Source organism: Micropterus salmoides, unplaced genomic scaffold (genome assembly GCF_014851395.1).
Source record: "Micropterus salmoides isolate LMB-PRFRI ecotype aquatic unplaced genomic scaffold, ASM1485139v1 Ms_hic_scaffold_21, whole genome shotgun sequence".
Classification (NCBI taxonomy): Eukaryota; Metazoa; Chordata; class Actinopteri; order Centrarchiformes; family Centrarchidae; genus Micropterus; species Micropterus salmoides.
Window position 1 is genome coordinate 16938914 of NW_024041262.1, and position 20465 is coordinate 16959378.

At 40.7% G+C, this 20465-nt stretch overlaps 1 protein-coding gene across 1 annotated transcript in view; it reads right to left on the reverse strand.

Annotated features, from left to right (window-relative positions):
• pald1a (phosphatase domain containing paladin 1a) overlaps nt 1-16853 on the reverse strand; it is a gene marked incomplete at its 5' end in the record, with an annotated part of 34199 nt that extends 17346 nt beyond the window's left edge. The window contains 1 exon segment of the mRNA XM_038736061.1: nt 16713-16853. Coding sequence (XP_038591989.1) covers nt 16713-16853 — 141 coding nt within the window.
• Nucleotides 16854-20465: the final 3612 nt, after the last annotated feature.

Sequence of the window (20465 nt, forward strand, 5' to 3'; positions counted from 1 at the left end):
CACATGATTCATAAATCATTAAAAAAACCCATGTGAAATGTCAGTACAAATACAAATTAGATACAAACAAACAAATTAAAATGTTGCTTATGTAACCTAGCAAAGCAGAGCTGTAACAACGAAGCCAGCAATAACACATGCCACTTCTCACAAAGTAAGGTTCTTAATTCGGTCAATTATAGGGCTGTGAGCAGCACTGAGGAACATGCAGACAGGCTTTCCTCAATGTGGCGAGTTGGTGTCAAGATGTTTTTCCCTTTTTTTACCCTCCTTTTTTCTGATTGTCGAGAGCCTTAAGCACTTCCAGGCATCAAGTGAAAAGGTCTGCCATCCAGCTGTGTGGGGTTAAGAGAAAGTAGCATGCAGGGTTGAGGTGTAGTATAGGCTCAATGAGCTGTGGGCAGACCTTCAGAACTTTTGTTGCAGGAGATTGTTGTTGAGCGCCTTGACTGTTTACTGTGTTTCTGATAGATTAAACAGTTATCTGCTCACAGTCTGCAGCATATCAGGGAAGTATATTAAAGACAATAAGTTTACAAAGTAGGTGGGCAAGGGTAATTTGAAATGTGCATAGCGCACCATAATACCGTCATTCCAGAGCTGAATGACGCAACAGAGAGAGGGGGGAAATGAGTGGGGTTTCCTGTCCATTCCCAAACAGCCGTGGTTGGATCCTAGTTTTCCAAGCATCTGCAGCAGAGCGGAGGAGAAACTACACTTAGGCAAACAAGGGATGTGCTGTCTGTTGTCTATCAACTCTCCCAGGACACAGAGGAAGAGAGAAAGCACTCGCGCACCCTTTCGCACACTTTCTCTAATCTAAACATTGACAACAGTGTCAGAGCAGGTGAACGCTGGTGAACCCAAACACCCTGTGCACCCTGCTACCCCAGGGGGCTTTCAGCATTTCATCTCTTAGCCTCTTAATCCACAGTGACAAAGCCCGGCAGCTATCTGCACAAGCCACGGCCAAACACAGAGCTCATAACACACATACTGTACACACAGCAACACACACACTGCTCATATCAGTTTAGAAAAAAATTACATAATCCACACCTCTATATGATCAACACCTCTACAAACTGCAGAACTCTAGTTCTGTGGCTGCCATCTGTCTACATCAACTGACCCATATATGTGGTTGAGCGGCCTCTCAGAAATTTCAGAAAACAATGCTGGGGATGTGATGAAGAAACAGTAAATTTCTTCCATTCAGTGAAAAAGAGACAGCCTTGAAAGCTCTGGATTTGCATGGATTACATTTTTTAAATTCTGGCACAACCATATACTATGCTGATAATCATATCCACTTCTCAGCATGTTGTTTTGACAAGCTGAAAAAGTCTAAAAAACTATGCATTACTTGGTATATTGTGATGGAAAACCGAAATTCCATCTAATTCTAAAGTGGAATAATTTCAGAATGTTTTAAAGGGTAAAGAAGAAAACTTTCTGGTGAGTTGGCGAAACAGAAGAGAGGAAACAAAGTGAGAACAGCATCCTACAGCATCCTCTCATCTCGCCTGGCTTTTCAGAACAAAGGAGCTGACTGGTCAGTCCCCATTCGCTATCAAAGGTGAAACCCATAATTCAATCAGACTCTGAGGTGTAATGATGGATGTCCTCAGCTCTGCTCGGGTCCTGAGTGAGTAAGGAGGCTGGCCAAACACAGACCACATACCATTGTTGAGAGAGTCCAGGAATGCTGGTTGGATGAGCTGACCTCTAAGCGAGGACAATGTGAAGAGATGTGGTTAAGAAAAAGTGGAGGCCCAGTATGTTCCCACTAATGAGAGCAGTGACAGCTTTCTGTTAAATGCGTGGAAAACTACTTCTGCTCAAGACAAGCATGTGTTGATTTTTTAAATTTTTATCATGGACATGTACAACCCAAGCATACTCCGCTCAACTCTTCATTAAACTAAGGAATTACTAATGACTCCTTTGAGCTATCTAAAGCATTTACAGAATGTGAAGTCAGAACCTGCAAAGTTACTGTAAAAACACAACAACAATATGCACACTTAACACAAATAAAACTTAAGGTGATTAGATGTGATGTATATCAAGTTGCAGATCAGATGTCCTTCGGGCATGTGAGTGCCAGAGATGCTCACATCTCTGAAGGTTGAAATTCACATGTGAATCCATATAAAAGGAATAGTATGACATTGTGGAAAATATATTTATTTTTTTGGGCTGTTACCGAGAATTGGATAACAAGATTAATACCGCTCTCATATATCTGTGTAATATGAAGCCGGAGCCATCTCATTTGTTTATCCTACAAAAACCAAATCATTGTGGTTCAACAGGGAGCAATGTGCTGGACATTTTCTTGGCTGAGAGCAGTGCCTTCCTGGAGTATCAATTAAACAAACGAGATACAACATGTTTATTTGTGTTCTTTGGAGGTAGTGGTAGGCTAGGCTTTTTCCCCCTTTTGCCAGGCTTTATGCAAAGCTAATCGCCTTCTGGCTTCAAATTCACATTTAGAGCACAGACATCAGTGGTATTGATCTTCTCATATACTGTAACTCTCGGCAAGAAAGCGAATAAGTGTATTTCACAAAATGTCAAACTATTATTTTAAATACACATGTTTATTGACAACTGACTTCAAATTATATTTATTTTGATACAGGCTTGTCAGTAAAATTAGTTTTTGTTTTTAAGTAAGTAGTGAGAGAAAAAAAAGGAGAGAGAAGCAAAAAAAGAGGGCCTGAAATATAGAGATGGTTACTCCACTGCGACTGGACGATAATGTGTGTATGGTAACTCTTCTCTTAAGTGTTTCTGTCAGCTGCTTGTGGCGCAGCTCCGTGCTGCTTTTTGTGAACGGGAAGTCAGAGTATCATCTTTAAGATTTCAACTCTGGAAAATGGACAATCTCTTACATGATATTATTGAGGAAAAATGTCTCTCTTTTGAAAGCGTTAATTTCTCTGAGGAATACACAGTGAATGCCTTTCTCTCGCAGTTTTTACACATTCACAAGGGGGATATTCCGCATTTTATCAGAGTTGCTGAAGTTAAACTGTGTGGATTTGTGGTGAGATTTCTGCCTGATCACAGGTGTTACATACATAGATGTATTAAAGATAAACAGCACCAACTTATGAGAGATACCGCCTGACCCGTGCCCATGTCTTGTGTAAACAGGGATGCTGCATGTCATAAGGTTTGGCATAAAAGGTTTCCACATGTTGAGCAGTCCAACAGGGGTTAACAGGTTAATCTGAAAATCTCAGCTTGTTGTAAAAACTGCACCCCAATCCCTGTCCCTCCAGATACGTTTACAGACTGACAGTTGATCGCTAGCTATCCCTATTTGATTTGGTGAAAATACAAATTTTTGTTCATCAGGGTGTTTGAGGCCACTACCAATTTTTGTCTCTCTGACAGTGAATCTCAGAAGCTGTGTTTTTCATGCGTCAAGTGTTGATAGCACTGACACTTCATAGGCCAGTTAGTCCTTTGGTCTTCTACCTCTCAGACTAAAAAGGCAATAACAAAAACATCAGACGGTTTGAAAATTATTTGCAATTATTGGACAAGTCAGCCTTTGCTTCCCCCTGATATTTCTCTGGAATGCCTAAATCAGCTGTTATATCATCCATTGAAATGTCTGTGAAGATTCCCAGTGATCCAGGTCATGGTTATCCAAGGAGGGTTAAATCAAGGGCAACTGAACTTGACACATGACAATCCCAACGACAGTCGTTCACACTTGGCCTCAGGTTACTCTAGTGACCACAACAACTGTCGTTAGAACAGCCAGGAGCACTAACTTGTTTATATTATTGACAGTTTATTAGAGTTTTCTCCACTCGTTCCTCTTTACTTTCTAATATCGGAAGATTTCTGAGCTGTGCTGGGAGTTAATAGGACATTGTTTAATGTATATTCATAATCAGTTTTTTTTTTTTAATCAGTAAAAGAGAAACCTTACAGATTTTCCACCAACTATACACTTAACATAAACTATTTATTTTATAAGATCTCATTTATATCTCTTTGTTCTAGTTCTTGTTCTAGTCATTTAAATGTACCATACTGATACTTAATAAAAATTATTATGTATCTAAAAAGAAAGTAACATAGGACTATGGGGTTGAGCACCACAATTTAATTCCTGAATGGTGGCAAAGTGTTGAAGGTCGACCTTTCTGTGAGCTTGTGTGGGTAAGGACTCAACTGAGAAGTGCACATTATGGAGACAGTCCATCTGCTTGACATATGGTGCCAATTACCAGCTGATGGGGTTGCCGAGGTAAAAAGGCCAATCCATACTGGTCCTTCCCACCCACGTTTGCACAAGCAGCCATTCATCAGGCTCTGCAAGAACACCTCCCACCCAAATCCTTAACCAAACCCCAACCTTTCTAGAATGGACAGGCAGCCTACACATGGCTCCTTGACTCAATGTACAGATAACTCAAAGTCAAGTATACACGCTGATTTTCAGGTAGGTTCATTACAAATCAGGGCACAGCTGCAATTTCACTACTTTTCATCCCGGCTTATTTTTTGTTGCCAAAACTCACAGATTAAGAGTTTATATGAATGACATTGGGACAATGTAAAATATATTTAATTGCTTGAAGATAAAACTCTACTGTTAGTTCCTCTCTGACTCATCTTGACTAAGATGTATTACTCTGGCCTTTCCTCTGCCACCATCAGGTTAGAATATGACTCAAAAATGGCTAATGCTCTGTACAATTCCCAATGCTGTTAAGCATTTGTATGTTTAACAGGTATTAGATCTTAAAAAGGTGTCCAGTAGAGTTTTCTTTTATGCAAACAAAAATTGTGTTTACATTCACTGTTAGTCACCAAAACTCATTATGTGTATTCCTTGAGTTCAAAACAAAACATGAATATAGTTCCTTCCTCATTCAAAACATTTGTAATACCAAAATTTCCAAAATTTTAAATATTGTTTACATGTTAACGAACTTGATGTCTTCTTCTTCTCTGCCACCTGTAGATCGGTGGAATAGCGCAAAACCATTGGCAGGGCTTTGTATTATGTCACTTGCATTAGACACATTTTAGCCTGTTGGAATGCTAATAAGCTAACATTACCATGTTTGGATTAAACAAAGGAAACTGAAAGACAAATTTTAAACTTTGTTTATTTCAGAGATAGGCAATATTGAATAAATCCTTCAATAATTTGCCTACACAAATTGTCATATGTACAATTGAATTAAGAATGTGTGTCCCCGATTGCACACAGATCTGTTGGTACACTGAAATGACTTCATTCATTTTCTCAAATGTGCAAAGATCTAGCCTGAGCTGAAAATGTTATTATTTCCCATTCCTGTTCTGAACATAAAAAGAATGATTCATTCATCCACGCATTCTGGAAACTGTCACATAATAATATGAAGCTACGTAACTTACATCTGGGTAATAACATTCATTACCACTCACCCCTTTTACCAGCCTCTAAAACTTCCTGTCATCTTCAGAAAGATCAAAAGACATGCTGGCGCCTACAGACAGGCGGTCAAAATCCCCTCGGCTTTCATGCAACTTAAAATTGGTTCGTTTTCAGCATTTTGCTATTTTAGACGATAATTCTAATAATTTAGTTTCTTCCAAAGATATTAATATAATGGTATAATTTCCGCTCTCTTGTGAATGCCATAGAAGATTGGTGCTATAATATACACTATAGTAGGCCAGCATGAAAAATTTAATTTTACTCTACATTAGGCGTCAACTCTCCAAATCTGCTGGCCATTATTTAGGTTGCACTAGCTAGTAATGTGCAGAGGCAAAACATTGTTTACCCTCAGCTCTTAAATAATCCAATGTTATTATAAACTTGCATCACTGAATCTTAGCTCTCTTTGCAAACTCTCCACCTTCTTTTTACAAGTGAAAGCTCATCACTCTTCTGATGCTGTCCTTGTGTATAAAACTCTGTTACATTTCAATGTTGCTTCTGTTAATGTCTGTGTGAAGCTGTCCAACTTTGACAGGTGAAATATATTATTTTTATAAATACTATAATTAGTGTTATTAAAAGCTTTGGCATCCTAGTGTGTCCACCCCCCCAGCTGCTGGAATGCGTTTTTCATATATATTTCTCCCGGTTGCCTGAACCTAACCAGCTTGTTGTTTTTGTTGTTGTGCACTGCCCTTTTTCTGAAAACCCGACCATCAACCCTTCCGGTCTGCCGCCTGCCATGTTGGCCAGTAGCAAAGCAATCTAAGTTATATATCATCTGGCTTCAAGCTGTAGAACTGAGCTTTATGGATCAAGATGGTGCCCAAAACTCCTTTTTTAAAGGAGCAGAGAAGCCATGTAGCCAGCGAGAGGAGGGGACGGAGATGCCTTTATGTAATGGTTTCTACAGATTCCAATCCTCTGTCTGTCTTTTTCCAGTCTGTTAGCCACACTACGCTGATTAAATCACTGTAGTTGAGGTTAAGATGGATATTAGGGGCAAACTGTGTCAATGCACATACTGTATATGCAGAGCTGCCATCAGCCAGTCTCTCCATCTAGCAAAAGGGCCTGAAAATGTATGTGAAAAGTTCAGAAACTTTCTCATGACACCACAAGCAAAATCTTGTGGGTTATGATCTCAAACATAATATACATTTAACATGCCTTTCATATCTATATGGAATAGTTAACACATCTGGTCATCAATCAAACAAATAGTATCTAACACAAAAAATAAGCCTCAGAAATAACCAAAAACATGGGGATCTAAAGAAGGAATGTAATGTAAAATAAATGGTCAATAGGCGGTGACTAGAAGAGACAAATTTCTCAGACAAAAAGACAAGCAGAAATACATCACACGTCTGGAGAGCAGAGATTACAAAGCCACAGGAGGAGACAGGGCTCATCAACTTAGCCTACGCAGAGACTGGAATATCTGCCCACAGTAACCACATGCATTTTGGTAAATTCTGTACGTGCACATGCCTGACAGCTGAGCACATGATGACTCCCACTGTGAATCAATCATTTACCGAACTATCAAAATATTGTGTGTATGCAAACCCAACACTGGGGCATTAAAAATGGCATGTCTGCGAGCTACAACAAATCAGAGATTCAATATTTCAAAACCCACTGGAGTTCTTCTAATCAAATTTGTACTCTTGGCCACAAATGATGTTTTGTATTGATGTCGGAGGTTAATAAAAAGCAAATGTATTGATGGTTGACTTTTCTTGTGAGGGAGCCACAAAGCTGCTGTGAAGAACATGTTGTTTGTTAGCCACACTAAAGCGTGGTCAAACACTTTGCTCCAGGGGGAGAATTTTGAAATAACTACGGCTTTATTCCCTTGAAATGTGGTACAGACATTCATGAATCCCAGTGGATGACACCTTAATAATTTGATGATTTCACTTAGTGCCATGAACAGGAAAACATAAAAAAACATAAAATTCCAAAATGAAGCGGTTACCACGCAAAACATTACATGCTAAATGTTAACATGTTACCACTGCTTGCACGAGTGCTAAAAAGTGATACATTACATAACATACATTAATTTTCTACCAAGCTTAATCTGTTAACATGCATCTTAACATCCTAACAGTGGGTAAATTGACATGTTAATGTTAACACATTAGCAAAACAAGGTTGGCGCAGGATGTCAGTATGATATGCTCAAAGCATAGCTGAGTATACCTGAGGCAGGCAAATTGCAGCTTAAGACAATATAGAGCTGAGAGAGGATAATAATTTTTCTTTGAATCTGCTATACCTGGTTTTCTGGCAACTTGGGGGCAGTGAAAACAAGCGGTTACACAACACTGATACACGGTTTTCTCACTTTATAAAGTTGATATGGGAACCCCCAACAATGAGCTGAAAATTAAGTTCCATAAAGCAGAAGTAGGTGATAATTCATTGAGAATCAACAACTACAAGTGACATCTTTCACATTCATTTTAGCCAATTCAAGCAACAACATGTCCTGACATGTGGCACTAGCCTGATAATCAGACTGAACTGCCACATACCATTCAGTCTAACATCAAGTTTATGTTTGCCATCTTCTGCTTGGGTGAAGGGATTGTTTTGCCCTACCAATCAGTAATGACATATCCATCCCCTTCAACATTTGCACTCAACACAGAAGATGCTGTTAACAGCTGCGTTAACGGAAGCAGGTAATTTCACGTTTTCCATGTCGATCGAACTAATTAAAATGTTTTCTATCCTCATTGAGATCTCTAAAAATGCAAGTCAAATGGTGAGACACAGAAACGGCAACACAAGAATTTCACCACCAGAGCACCTGTCCCTGTCAATCTGTGGAATGCGTTAGGCCATGAACCTACTTTGTACTCACAAATAACTTATGCAATGTATCTTCACTAGGCTTTAAATGTCAACACATATCAAATTAGTTTCATAATAATGATTACTTTCAAGAATGAGAGAATGCAGAAAGAAGCCACATTGTGTCGTATTGTGAGCTGTCTCACCCCTGGGCGTGGCAGGGCTGAACTATGAATGAAACTACTCCAATCCTATTGGTGTTACTAGAACGGTAGTGTGTGACGGCGTAACCGGAGGGGGTATATAAGCACGCCGGCACATAAGACACATTAGCCCTTTCTATGAAGCAAGGCACTCCAGGCGGGGTGAGGTGTGGTGGACCGACGCAGTGTCTTGTAACAAGGGTTACATGAGGTGGGGGATGAAACACCTGCAGCACCGTGGACCCTGCCAGTCTGGCCGGAACCTTGGGGACATAACCTGGACAAGGGTGCAGGATGGCCCTGACCCTCCCCGGGGCAAACTCCAGGCATCGGGGAGACACCGACAGTGCATGGATAGCGAGGAGAAAGGTAATTTTAAGGGTCAGGTGCTTGGCCTCAGCCGACTCCAGGGGTTCGAAGGGGGCCTCAGCCAGCGCTTCGAGAACCACTTCTAGGTCCCAGGTGGGAACCCTGGAACGAGTCACGGGTCTCATCCTCCGGGCTCCACGGAGGAAGCGCACGACCAGCGGAAGCCTCCCCAAGGGCCCATCACTCAGAGGGGCGTGGAATGCTGCAATGGCAGCCACATATACTTTGAGCGTGGACGGGGAGAGGCCAGCGGAGAAACGGTGCTGGAGGAACTCCAGTATCACAATTACCGAGCAGGTAACTGGGTCCACCGCCCGTTCTCTGCACCAGGTGGTGAACACATTCCACTTTAGGCCGTACATCCTTCTGGAGTCTCCATTCCCCGGGCCTCAACCCCCGTCTCGACAGCAGGTTTGCTCCTTGATTCTGGGTCCCAGGGATGTACATCGCTCTGAGGGACAGCAGTCTCTCCTGGGACCACAGGAGGATCCGATGTGCCAGTTTGCATAATGGGCGCGAGCGCAGACCCCCCTGGTGATTCAAATAGGCCACCACCGCCGTATTGTCGGTCCTGGCAAGGACGTGGCGACTGCGGAGAGCGGGCAGAAAACTCCTCAGAGCTCTGAAAACCGCCAACATTTCCAGGCAATTTATGTGCCAAGAGAAATGATGCTCCTCCCAGGAGCCTCTCGCGAAGCGGTCGTCCATGACTGCGCCCCATCCCGTGAGTGAGGCGCCACCCCTTGGAACGCAGTCCGTTGGGCGGGTGTCAGCACGCTCTTCGTCGCCGTCAATAACTACTGCTGTGTAGCTACAAGCTAGCTCTTAACATGCTGACGATGCTCTGGTTAGTTATTTGTCCAAAAAAAGATAAAATAAAAATCTGTATCATTTAGACCGTTCGGTGTAGCTTTTCACACTTAACGTTAAACAGTGTACAAAGACTTTGCTGGCTATATGAATTGATCTTAGTTGAATTGAAGTTTATGAACTACGACAGTGTTTCCCAACCCTTTCCTGGGGTACCCTTTCCAGCTGATTGAAGCAGCTTCAGGATTCATAACGAGTTGATAGTTTGAATCAGCTGTTTTGGAGCAGTGAGATGTTTATCATACACGGTTATTTAAGCGGTTATCCACATAAAGATACTACTCCTCAATGCAGCCACTGTAGCATATCCTAATTTGCGTGATTTAGATGTACAAATATTCATAGTGGTAGATATATTGATACAACATGCCAAGACCCATGCATTCAGACTTTTTTAAAATGTTTTGGATAATGCAAATCAGTCACTACTGCCAACTCCTTTTCTAACTGTGTAATCTGTGTGTGTACAGTGAATAAAGTAAAAGTATTATTACAGTAGGCTATAGGTATACATGTTGCATGTTTGACAGTCCACATAGTCCAGCAGGGTTCTAGTTACGGTCTGAGCTCTTAATCATGCATCTGTGGGGGTCAGTAATTCATGTACCAACAACCATTATTTTTAATGACAAATGTACAATATATTAATAAGATAAACACAAACACATTTTCCAAACGAACTATGCTGTGCACTGCATGAATGATACCATAAAGCGCGGATTTGCGGTCTCTCCTTGAGCAGTAGTCTTTGTTGGTTTGTTACAGGCTTTTAAAACTTGAACTTTGTTGCAGTATTACACACATCTGAGGCAAGTAGTGGGCTGTTGTGTGTGAGAGAAAGTGTTGACCACGTAATGAGCAAAAAAGTCTCTGTCCAGGCTTCTTTTATTTATTCATTAAACCCCGCCGGTAACATCTGTTATACTACAGACTCCCACGAAGCTCAAATTCTAGTCCAGTTTCCACAGTTGTCCGTTCTTCCTATTAAATTCAGCTGACAGCAGTAAAATACCATAGTATATTACTCTTCAAAGGTAAATTATGAATGAGACGGGTGTGTGTCAGTTTCTTTTAAGATGACTGGAAGAGAGGCTAAGTTACACTCTTAATCAACGATGATGTTTTTCTGTGAATGGATGTGGCGATCTGTTTGGACGGCGGTAACGTCATATTTTGACAGAATAAATAAATTGTGCCTGTAACGGTTACTAGTTGAATGATTGAAGCGATATATAGTGGGCTTTGCTGCTACATTGGCACGTTAAGTGCTAAGTAGAATAGGCTCAAATCAATATGCTATATTTAAGGAATTAGCCTGCTAGTTTCCCGTTACAATGTTGACTAAATAATTAAATATAATTTTTTTGCGGGTATTTCCTGTCCTGACCGGCCTGACAGAGGAGGTCTGCAGCGGAAGTGGAGGTGGTTATTCCTGGTCTGTGGGCCTCGGGCAACGACAGAATTTGTGTGTGTGGGGCAGGAAATGGCAACCCTTCCATGCAGTGCTCAAAATGACACGCCGTCCTGGGACCAGTGGTTTCGAGGGGGACATGAGGGAGGTCAGTGTAAAGGGCAGGCCAGGGCAGTTCAGTTATTCAGGGTAAATGGGGACAGACTAGGGGTAAAGCATAACGATTTCTACAGTGGTCAGCATGTAGAGAGTGAGGCAGAGCATGCAAGCTTGATCGCACGCAGAGAAAGTGTGAAATAAACACACAATATTATGATAACTGCAGAGCCCTTTGACAGTGGCTGCAGCATCACCAATGCAAAAACAGATTAGCCTCTTATAGGCCCTATTCATTAAGAATGTATCAATAATAATGAACCAGAAATAAAATTATGTTAGTAACACCGAGAGGGGCAAGTTGTTACTACTACCTTTACTTTTGATTCTTCAAACATTTTTTGTTAATAATATGTACTTCTATTATGAAGGCATGACTTTTACTTGCAACGGAGTATTTTTATATTGAGGTATTACTTAAGTAAAATATCTTAGAACGTCTTACATCCTCAATGCTGCGTTTTTTTCATTGACTTTTATCACCTTTAAGATTGGGTTTCAAACTGGACTTTTAAAACACAATCTTAAAAAAAAAAAGAGAAAGTGAATAAATTCTTCTTCTTACACATAAAAATATCATCTTCCTGAGCAATAAAATCCACTGTAAACAACACAGTGCGAGTTTGACACACCTTACTTGGTAAGGTACGACCAGTAGCTTATGGGGGCTAATGCTAGCTAACCTTAGCTAACGTCTGTTCACTGACTTTTCTCTGCTCTTCTACATTGCTGTTACAATAGCTTAGCTTTAGCTTGCTAAAAAAAAAAAACAGCAGTTTAACTTAATTATTATACCATAGTCACTTGTAGTCACAGTCACTGCTGTTGAGCAAAAGTCACAACTGAGGCAACTGTTACTGTTTCTTAAAATCTATAACCACAAGAATCAATTAAGAGAGAACAGTAAATGATAAAACCTAGTTTAAAGTAGCACCAGTAGAAAGGTCAATCAGTATGGCCTTTTATACAGTAACATTTAACTTAAGCTTGCTAACAAGAGCTAGCATTAGCCACCAGACGCAACTTGTCATATGAGACTGTAGCTACAAACGCTTGTGGATCTTTCATGCACATTTCTCTGATAACTAACTCAGTTTCCAATGTAGTAAGCACACCTAGCTAAAGCTAATGCAGTCTAATATAACCGTGAAAGAAAAACTATCTTCATTGTTCAATTTTGTTTGAAAGAAATACTAGTATTCATACTAGTACTAGTGTGAATTAAAATTGATGTGGTGCTGTTTTAGGTAGGTATATTAAACTGGAAGCTAAGTGTAATTATATATGGTACATTAATAATAGATTAGTTCTTCTTCTTTACTGATGCAGTGTATGGCTCGAACAAAAATATACACTGCCACAAGACTTATGGATATAAAAAACATAATTTAAAGGGAACGTGATTGGCCCATTGACAGAGAGTAGCAAACCTCCCATGGTCTATTCACATGCAGATTTTCTTTACCTTATCTATGGTATCTGCTGCAATTGAACTGAATTGAAGCAATACAGCTGTGGAAACTCCCTTAAAATAAATAGGCTCCTGTATAGCAACTGACTCTGACTGACTAGCAGCTGCCTACAGCCTCCGGGCTCACTAAACCCCTCCAGGAAGTCCCCAGAGGTGTTTTATTTACCTCTATGTGTACTGCCACACACATATATACAACTGCATCACAACTTCCCTACTCTCTGGACTAATGGTACACAGAGAGACGGTGTTATCCATGTCCAAACACCTCATCTGGTTGCACCTGCTCAGATGGGATTCAGTCAAAATAAGTCATTTTGTAGAGAGCCACAGCAAACTCTGGTATTGGCATTGGCATGTGAGAGGCTGGAAATTATGAATAAAAACCAACAACCTCTGGCTCTCCCACTTTCCTCCCTCCCACCTTGTGTTGGATCTAAGTAAGAGGCCCTTTTCAGGAGTCAGGCGTAAATGCACACTTCAGGCAAGGAGAAGAAGAACCTGTCTTTTCAGGTGGGCTCACTTTCCTGCCAATATTTCCTTTGGCCATCACCAACTCCACCTTGCAATTGGCCCACTTGTGTTAAGTGGTCATCCTAATTGAGAAGAAAATTGTTAACACAAAGACCCTTCAGCTAAAGAGTATCAAAGATAGCTGAGATTAAAGTGAAAAGCTGCAAAATGTTAGTTCCAAATTGGACAGTGTGGTTCATTAACCTTACAGTGCGAGTGACTCTGGCTTTCCCACCTTACCACTTTTTCTCCCTCATATTCATCTTCTTTTTTCTTTCTAATCCCATGCTTTTCTTTCCTAGTCAACTTAATGTGGCTGTCAGTGCTGTGGTGGTCCCCAACAAACAGAGCGCTTGGCCCAAGTTCCTCCCCCGCTTTTCTCTCCTAAAGACGTCCACTACCTTTCCTCAAGAAAACCTGCTCGCAGCATTCTCCTCTTTCTGAAAATATTTTTCCACAGCCCCGTCCAAACCATGAGGGCCTTTCTTTGGACACACACACACACACACACACACACACACACACACACACAGAGCATGTTTGCCGCTCATTCACTCTTGCTGTGTAAGTTTCAGTTTTCTCACCACCTTAGGTGAAAAAGATTTCAATCAAAAAATAAAGTGAAACTCTCACCCAACAAAAAAGATTAAGAGTTAGGTTTCTCAGATTGTCAGATTTGACAATCTCCATTTATGCAACACCGCTCTATTTGCTTTTACTATGCTTTTGATGGACTGTGTAGAAGCCAGCGATATAACGAGCACAAGGCTACGCAATCCCTGGCCTGGTGGCAACACTGGGCTGACAGAAACCTAATATATAAATATAATTTGTGGAAATGTGGGATATCCTGATAAGAAATTATGATCTATATAAATTATATAAAGCTGAAAAAGTGGGAAAACAAACAATCAGAGGGGTGAAGAGATCAGCTGAAAAAAATATATATATATATTATTTTATTTATTTTTTTCATTTTATATCAGAAATTTGTTTTGATGTTTTGCAGAGACTCCCTGCTCACCTCCAAATAATTTTTAGTATCTAAAAAATTCAGCCTGTGTGTCATGCTAAATATAACACACCTGTAAATACACAAAGCTCCAATATCAAAGTGAAATCCAGTGTGCACAGATTGCTTGAGGCGATATCTTTCCTCAAACTGATTCCTGTGCAGGAGACAGGACGAGGCGGCGGTAGCGGAGGAGAGGAAGTAACCTCTCAACTACGCTCATCCTGATGCTGGAGGATGCATCTGCAATGCGAGGTCACGCCTGGTCGGCAGCAGGGATTTACAAGCCCTTCAAGAAGAACTCACCCCTGCCCCCAAAAACCCCACCTACCCTCCACCTCCATTCCCCCCTTTCCCAGGCCCCTCTGGGAGCTGGCGGACAGTTCTGGTCCCAGTGTAAATATATTCTTTCTCTATCAAAGACACATTTTCCAACCACTGTCAAAGGGGAGGAGGGTACTTTGGAGGGGAGAGGGCTACGAGAAGAGGGAGAGAGAGTGGGGGTGAAATTTTTCCCCTCTTCTTCCCCCTCTCTCGTCTGCTGCTGCCTGCCGGTTTCTAGCAACATCTGGCACTGTTTATCACCTGGCCTGCTGGTTCAGTCACGAAGGGAAAGACTGAAAGGGGAACACAGTGGCTACCCGAGGTCTGCTATAGCGGGGTTAAAAGATAATTCTCGTTTATTACAATTTGGGTTGTTATTTCTGTAGCTTTGGCCATCATTTTTATACAAAAACCAATTAAATGCAGAAATCTGGAAACATAGCAACATCTCTAAAAAGATCCCTGACGAGCCAAATAAGGAAAACTGCGGGAAAAAAAGAAATTTGGTAGTCAAAATTGTCAAATGTCAAAATTTAACCACAAATATGAGTAATAATGTTAGTATTTATACCTTTGTTTTTCTTTTCCAAATAAGTTTGGGTAACTTAAGATTTTATTTAAAACTTGTAGGATTGTCTGACAACGTGTTACAGCCATCGGCAACTGAAACTGGCGACAGGAATGATTATCGCGTCCCCTGTGTCCCCACTCATTAAAACATTGCTCCATAGCACTACTAGTGGTCAAAAACTCCACAGCGTTCAATGTAATTAATACTGTTAGGAATGATGTCCACAACTAATAAAAATAAGAACCATTTTTTTAAAACCAAAATCATCCTTTTAAACTCTGGGACAGAGCGAGGTCAGCGCATTCTTACCACACAACATTTAAAATACAAATCTGTGTAAAATGTATGCATAAACCTTTTGTTACTGCTTCCACAATTATCATACAAATTAACCTAATTGACTTGAAAGTGAGCTGATAGCGAGCCTTTTCCTGGAGCCTGGCATCAGAAAGTGACAGACAGAGAGAGAATATAGGTGAAAGACAAGGTTCATAGGACAATGAGGCCCATTGATACGATGGAGACAGGACCGGGTGCCTCCAGCGCGCTGAGAACGGCTGACGGTGCACAGAGGCACAATGATTACAGTCTGCATTACAAATGGCTAAAACAGAGCCATGGCCCTGCAGAGGCCACAACATCAGGAGAGACCTTGTCCAGATTTGTCTTTGAAACCAACCCCACTATAAGCTAATTTTGTTCTCTCTATGCCCTGTTTATTATACAGAATGTCCGAATGACCAGGAACACCTCTCAGAGATGGAGTTGTAGCTGCTTTTCATCCTTTTTTCCACAACAAAAATATTTTGAATACTTTTATACCTTCTCTGTTTCTCCTAACCTGCAATTCCTCCTTGTGGTTCAATAAAGGAAGTCTAATAGATTCAGCTTATCAGAGGATTTAAAAGATATTTTGTGCTTGTGGCACTCAAAGCAGCTGATACTGATACGAAATGCTATTTAATACTACTCGGACCATAGACAGCACAAGTGTGCCCTTGTACTTTGCACAGCAGGCACACTAAATAAAACTTCCAAGAGGACAAGCCTGCAAATCCCACAAGTAAATCATTTCTTTTCCTATCACTCTTTTCCATTTAGACCCAAAGGAATTCCATTGAGTTTTAGAGATGAGTTCTGTTATACCACAATCATTTTTCACGCTCTGCAGCTCTTGCAGTGGATCTCTCTTATTCATGTCTCTGGCATCCAAGCTGTAGCTCTAAAAGACATCTAAACAAGTTCTTGACGCCATCTATGGGGTTCATGCAAAACTGCACCTAAATCCTTAATCCTGATTGTGTTTCAGCATAAAGAGGATGGATTCATAAGTAAGCAGTATTTTTCTGATGTGATTTACCCTCTTAAGAGGAATATATGTTAGTTTTGTGTTTTTTAACAATTCATGGCCTGCCTTTATTGTTTCCATTGCTACTTAGAATGTGAAATTTACCAATTTAAGACCTATGGTCAAGTAAAGTGGATGTCCTGTGTCTTAAGGACTGGGTAATGAACACAACAGGGAGATGCGCTGTACCTGTCTGTATGTGGAGATGATGATCTCTCTCAGATGATAGTGCATGGGGGTCATGGTCTCGCTGACAGAGTCCAAGGCCATGTCCACCTCCCTCTTCATCCTGTGGCCATCGGGGATCAGACGCACCAGCTGCATCACAACCTGCACACCAGAAAGCACACTCGTTAAGAAGTATGTTTCCTGTGAAAAGTTTCAGGAATGTTTCAAAAGTTGTGAGAAGACTCCAAAAATTTAACGAACAATGCAAACTCTGGTACATCTGCCGCTCAAATAACACAGCTTTATTTAATGAATGAGACGAATGCTGCACCTACAGTAGGAGTAGGTTCAGGGTGAAATTTTTTCTCAAAAAAGGTCGATTTAGTAGCCCTTTTGGAGCTTTCAGTCTTATCACACAATCTTCTTCAGCAGCTGGAGGTTGCCCAGTTGTCATGGTACTGTAAATCTTCAAATTTTTATTTTTCTAAGCTTTATTACATTAATTAAACCACAGCACACTGAAATGGCTTCACTGTGACTTTATTAGGAGCAAACAATGCATTTCCCAGGTACCTTCCTCAGTTTCGTTCAGGATGTGATAAATACATCGAGTCACATGCCTAATTATCACGTTTCTATTTCATTTTAAACGGGTGAACATTTATCAAAAAACATGGCTATAATATTACACAAAAGTGCAAAGAGTCAGAAGAATTACACCCTTCTACATCACATTAACTTAATTAGAAAACTAACTCCAGTATACAACTGACTGAAAAGAAAAGGCTAAAACCCTTTAGCTAGATACACTGTACTATTTATCTGTTTATCACAACATTGATTACTGATGTAATTTGCTAGGACAACCTGAAGAAGCTACAGGCAAAGCGTTGTTTGCGCCTAATACATTCACAGTTAAGTCATTTCAGTGTGAGGTGGTTCATTTTGATCTACATTGAAAATGCTGACTGACTTCCAATTTTCCAATTAGCAAATACTGGCTGTGGCATCATCACGCCCTTCCAAAATGTTCCATTAAAATGAAAAATAAATTATACCAATACTATGAGAAGTGATTTGAACAACCAGGCAAACTCTCCATCTTGTGAGGAATGTTGAAAATGGTTCCTTGTGCAACACTCAACAGAGTTGAAAAGACGACTACTGCCTATCAGACCCGATCCAACGATAACAACAGCACTGTGAGGCAGTCAGCTGCAAGCTAGTTTACTAAACCTTGGATTTATTGTGGGTTAATAAGCAGTTTATTTGAGAGCTCTTGGGGTTATTTAAAGGTTCAGTGTGTAAGTTTTAGTGGCATCTAGTGGTGAGGGTTGCAAATTGCAATCAGCGGCTCATGGTGCATTCACATGCTCCTCGGACGGTCCCATTTCCAGAGTAGTGAAGTCGTCCATGGTGCATGTAGATAGAAATGGCTCATTCGAAAGTAATAAAAACATTACGGTTAATTACACTGAACACTTTTGTTTTTGCCCCCATTCATCATGAGCTGAACTCAAACTTCCGACATCTGTGGCATTTTTCTGTATGATGGAACTGCACATTTTCGAGTGGCCTTTTATTGTGGCCAGCCTAAGGCACACCTGTGTAATACCCATGATGTCTGATCAGCATCTTAATTTGCCACACCTGTGAGGTGGATAGATTTATCTCAGCAAAGGAGAAGTGCTCACTAACACAGATTTTGACAGATTTATGAACAATATTTGAGAGAAATAGGCCTGTTGTGTTCATAGAGAAAGTCTTAGATCTTTGAGTTCAGATCATGATAAATGAGCATTTCTGTCAATAGATCCTCCTATATATTACACACAGAACCTTTAAAGTTATTTATGAGTTATGCTCAAGTTGATCAACTCCTTTTCTGCCGCTTGAAGGCAACAGAAACAAGTTGTGAACACAACATTGACATATAATCACCTTTTAAGTTGATATGGTGAACTTGTTTGGAAACAGTTACTTATTTGCACATCCAGCAGTTATGGAACAACATCATCATTAATTCGGAGTCAAGTTTCTGATTAATGTCCGAGAAAGTCCAATATTTACAATCTTTTAGCCCTGTTTTTGGTCAACTAACTCTTGAGTGAATTATCTTGCTCTTTGGCTGTTAAATGCTGTTCACCAGCTGGTTGCTAACTGTGTGTGTCTGCTGTTTAGTGCTGAGCAGGTAGTGTTAGGTAGCTTTTTCACTGATAACAGATGCCTGAAAACAATCATGTGAGAGAGAACACAGTACAGTTGCAGGCCCGACAGCTAAACAATGAGCTGAAAGTCACTATAAAGCTCCGTAAAGCTGAGGGGAGATAATTCTCTGTAGGGTCATCACTACAAGCAACCCCTTTGTCACATTGCCATTTAATACATTGTTATTAAAAGAAGATTTATTATAGCCACTTATAGGAAACCACTAGGGCATATTTTTTAAGATGCTTCATTCACCTGGGCACTGATTATCAAAGGATTACAAATGACACATTATTTCACACAAGGAGAGGATCTAACACTGCATCAGTCCCTCCATCATGTAATGCTTTGGACCTCACAGACATTTTGGCAGATAAGGCAACGGGGATGGCAACATCACACATCCTTCAGAGGCCGAATTGGAGGCGGACAAGGTTTCCGTGGCGACAGCTCTGTGTATCCCAGAAACTCCGGTGGCCGCGCAGCTGTGACTGGCATGCAGTATTGTGTGTCTGCAGAGTGCGGCCTCTTTCTGTGTGTCCATGTCTACAGTGCCACGGTCAGCAGGTTCCAACCACTGATTCATTCTCACAAACTCTGAATTAAAGAAAACTAGCCCAGCAGCTCTAACTCACTGCCACTATTCAGAGCAGAGGAGAAAGGCTTTAGCTTCTGGCTTTGTTTGGGCAAAGTTTTCAAATCGAATCATGATGAAGACTAGAATTCACTCCAGTTACTACCCGCACACTGTTTATCTTCTAAAATATGCTGAAAAGGAGCAACCGCAGATCATGTCTCAGCTGTGCTGATGCTGTGATGGGAAATGACCATGATGTTGATCAGTGTGCTGCAAATTATCAGTGCTTCTGCTAAAATGTCATACTATCATTAATATCAGTGAGCTACTCGCTCGCACACTATGTGAGCATGATAAAACACAAAGGACATCTACATGAAAGGTACTCATGTAGTGAAGAAATAGGGCATTGCGTAATGTGTGTGTGTGTAGAGACTATTTGGTTGAGAGGATGAGAGCAAGCGGTAATAAGTGACAGTTGTATTAAGTTGCTTTGTTGCTTGTTGTATTAAGTTTGTTTTGTTTTGTTTCTATTAAGAAGGGGTTAGCGCTAGCCAATATCTCCCCTGTGCTTCAGACTACAATCTGGAAGCTGAGCAGAAAAGCCTGGTGTAGAGGAGACCGGGGATGGCTGCAATGCTTATTGCATTTCTCTCAGTTACTCAGAGACTATTTATATATACCAACCAAATTACCTACACAGTTTAAAGATGACTGTATATGACATTTGTTCACAATATTTAATTGAATGTAAGGACTCAGATGTTGTGACTTACCCCCAACCATGGGGACATGATCAGGGACAGTTGTAGCTATTAAAAATACATAAAATTTCACTCATTAAATTTTTCTTGAGAGAGTACCCACAAACCCCACACCAAATATATGCTGCTAGAGAAAACGCTGCTGCTGAAATTCTAGGGGAAACACTTTAATTGTTAAGTTTATAAAATGTCAGAAATTTTTGAAAAATGTTCTGTGTAATCTGT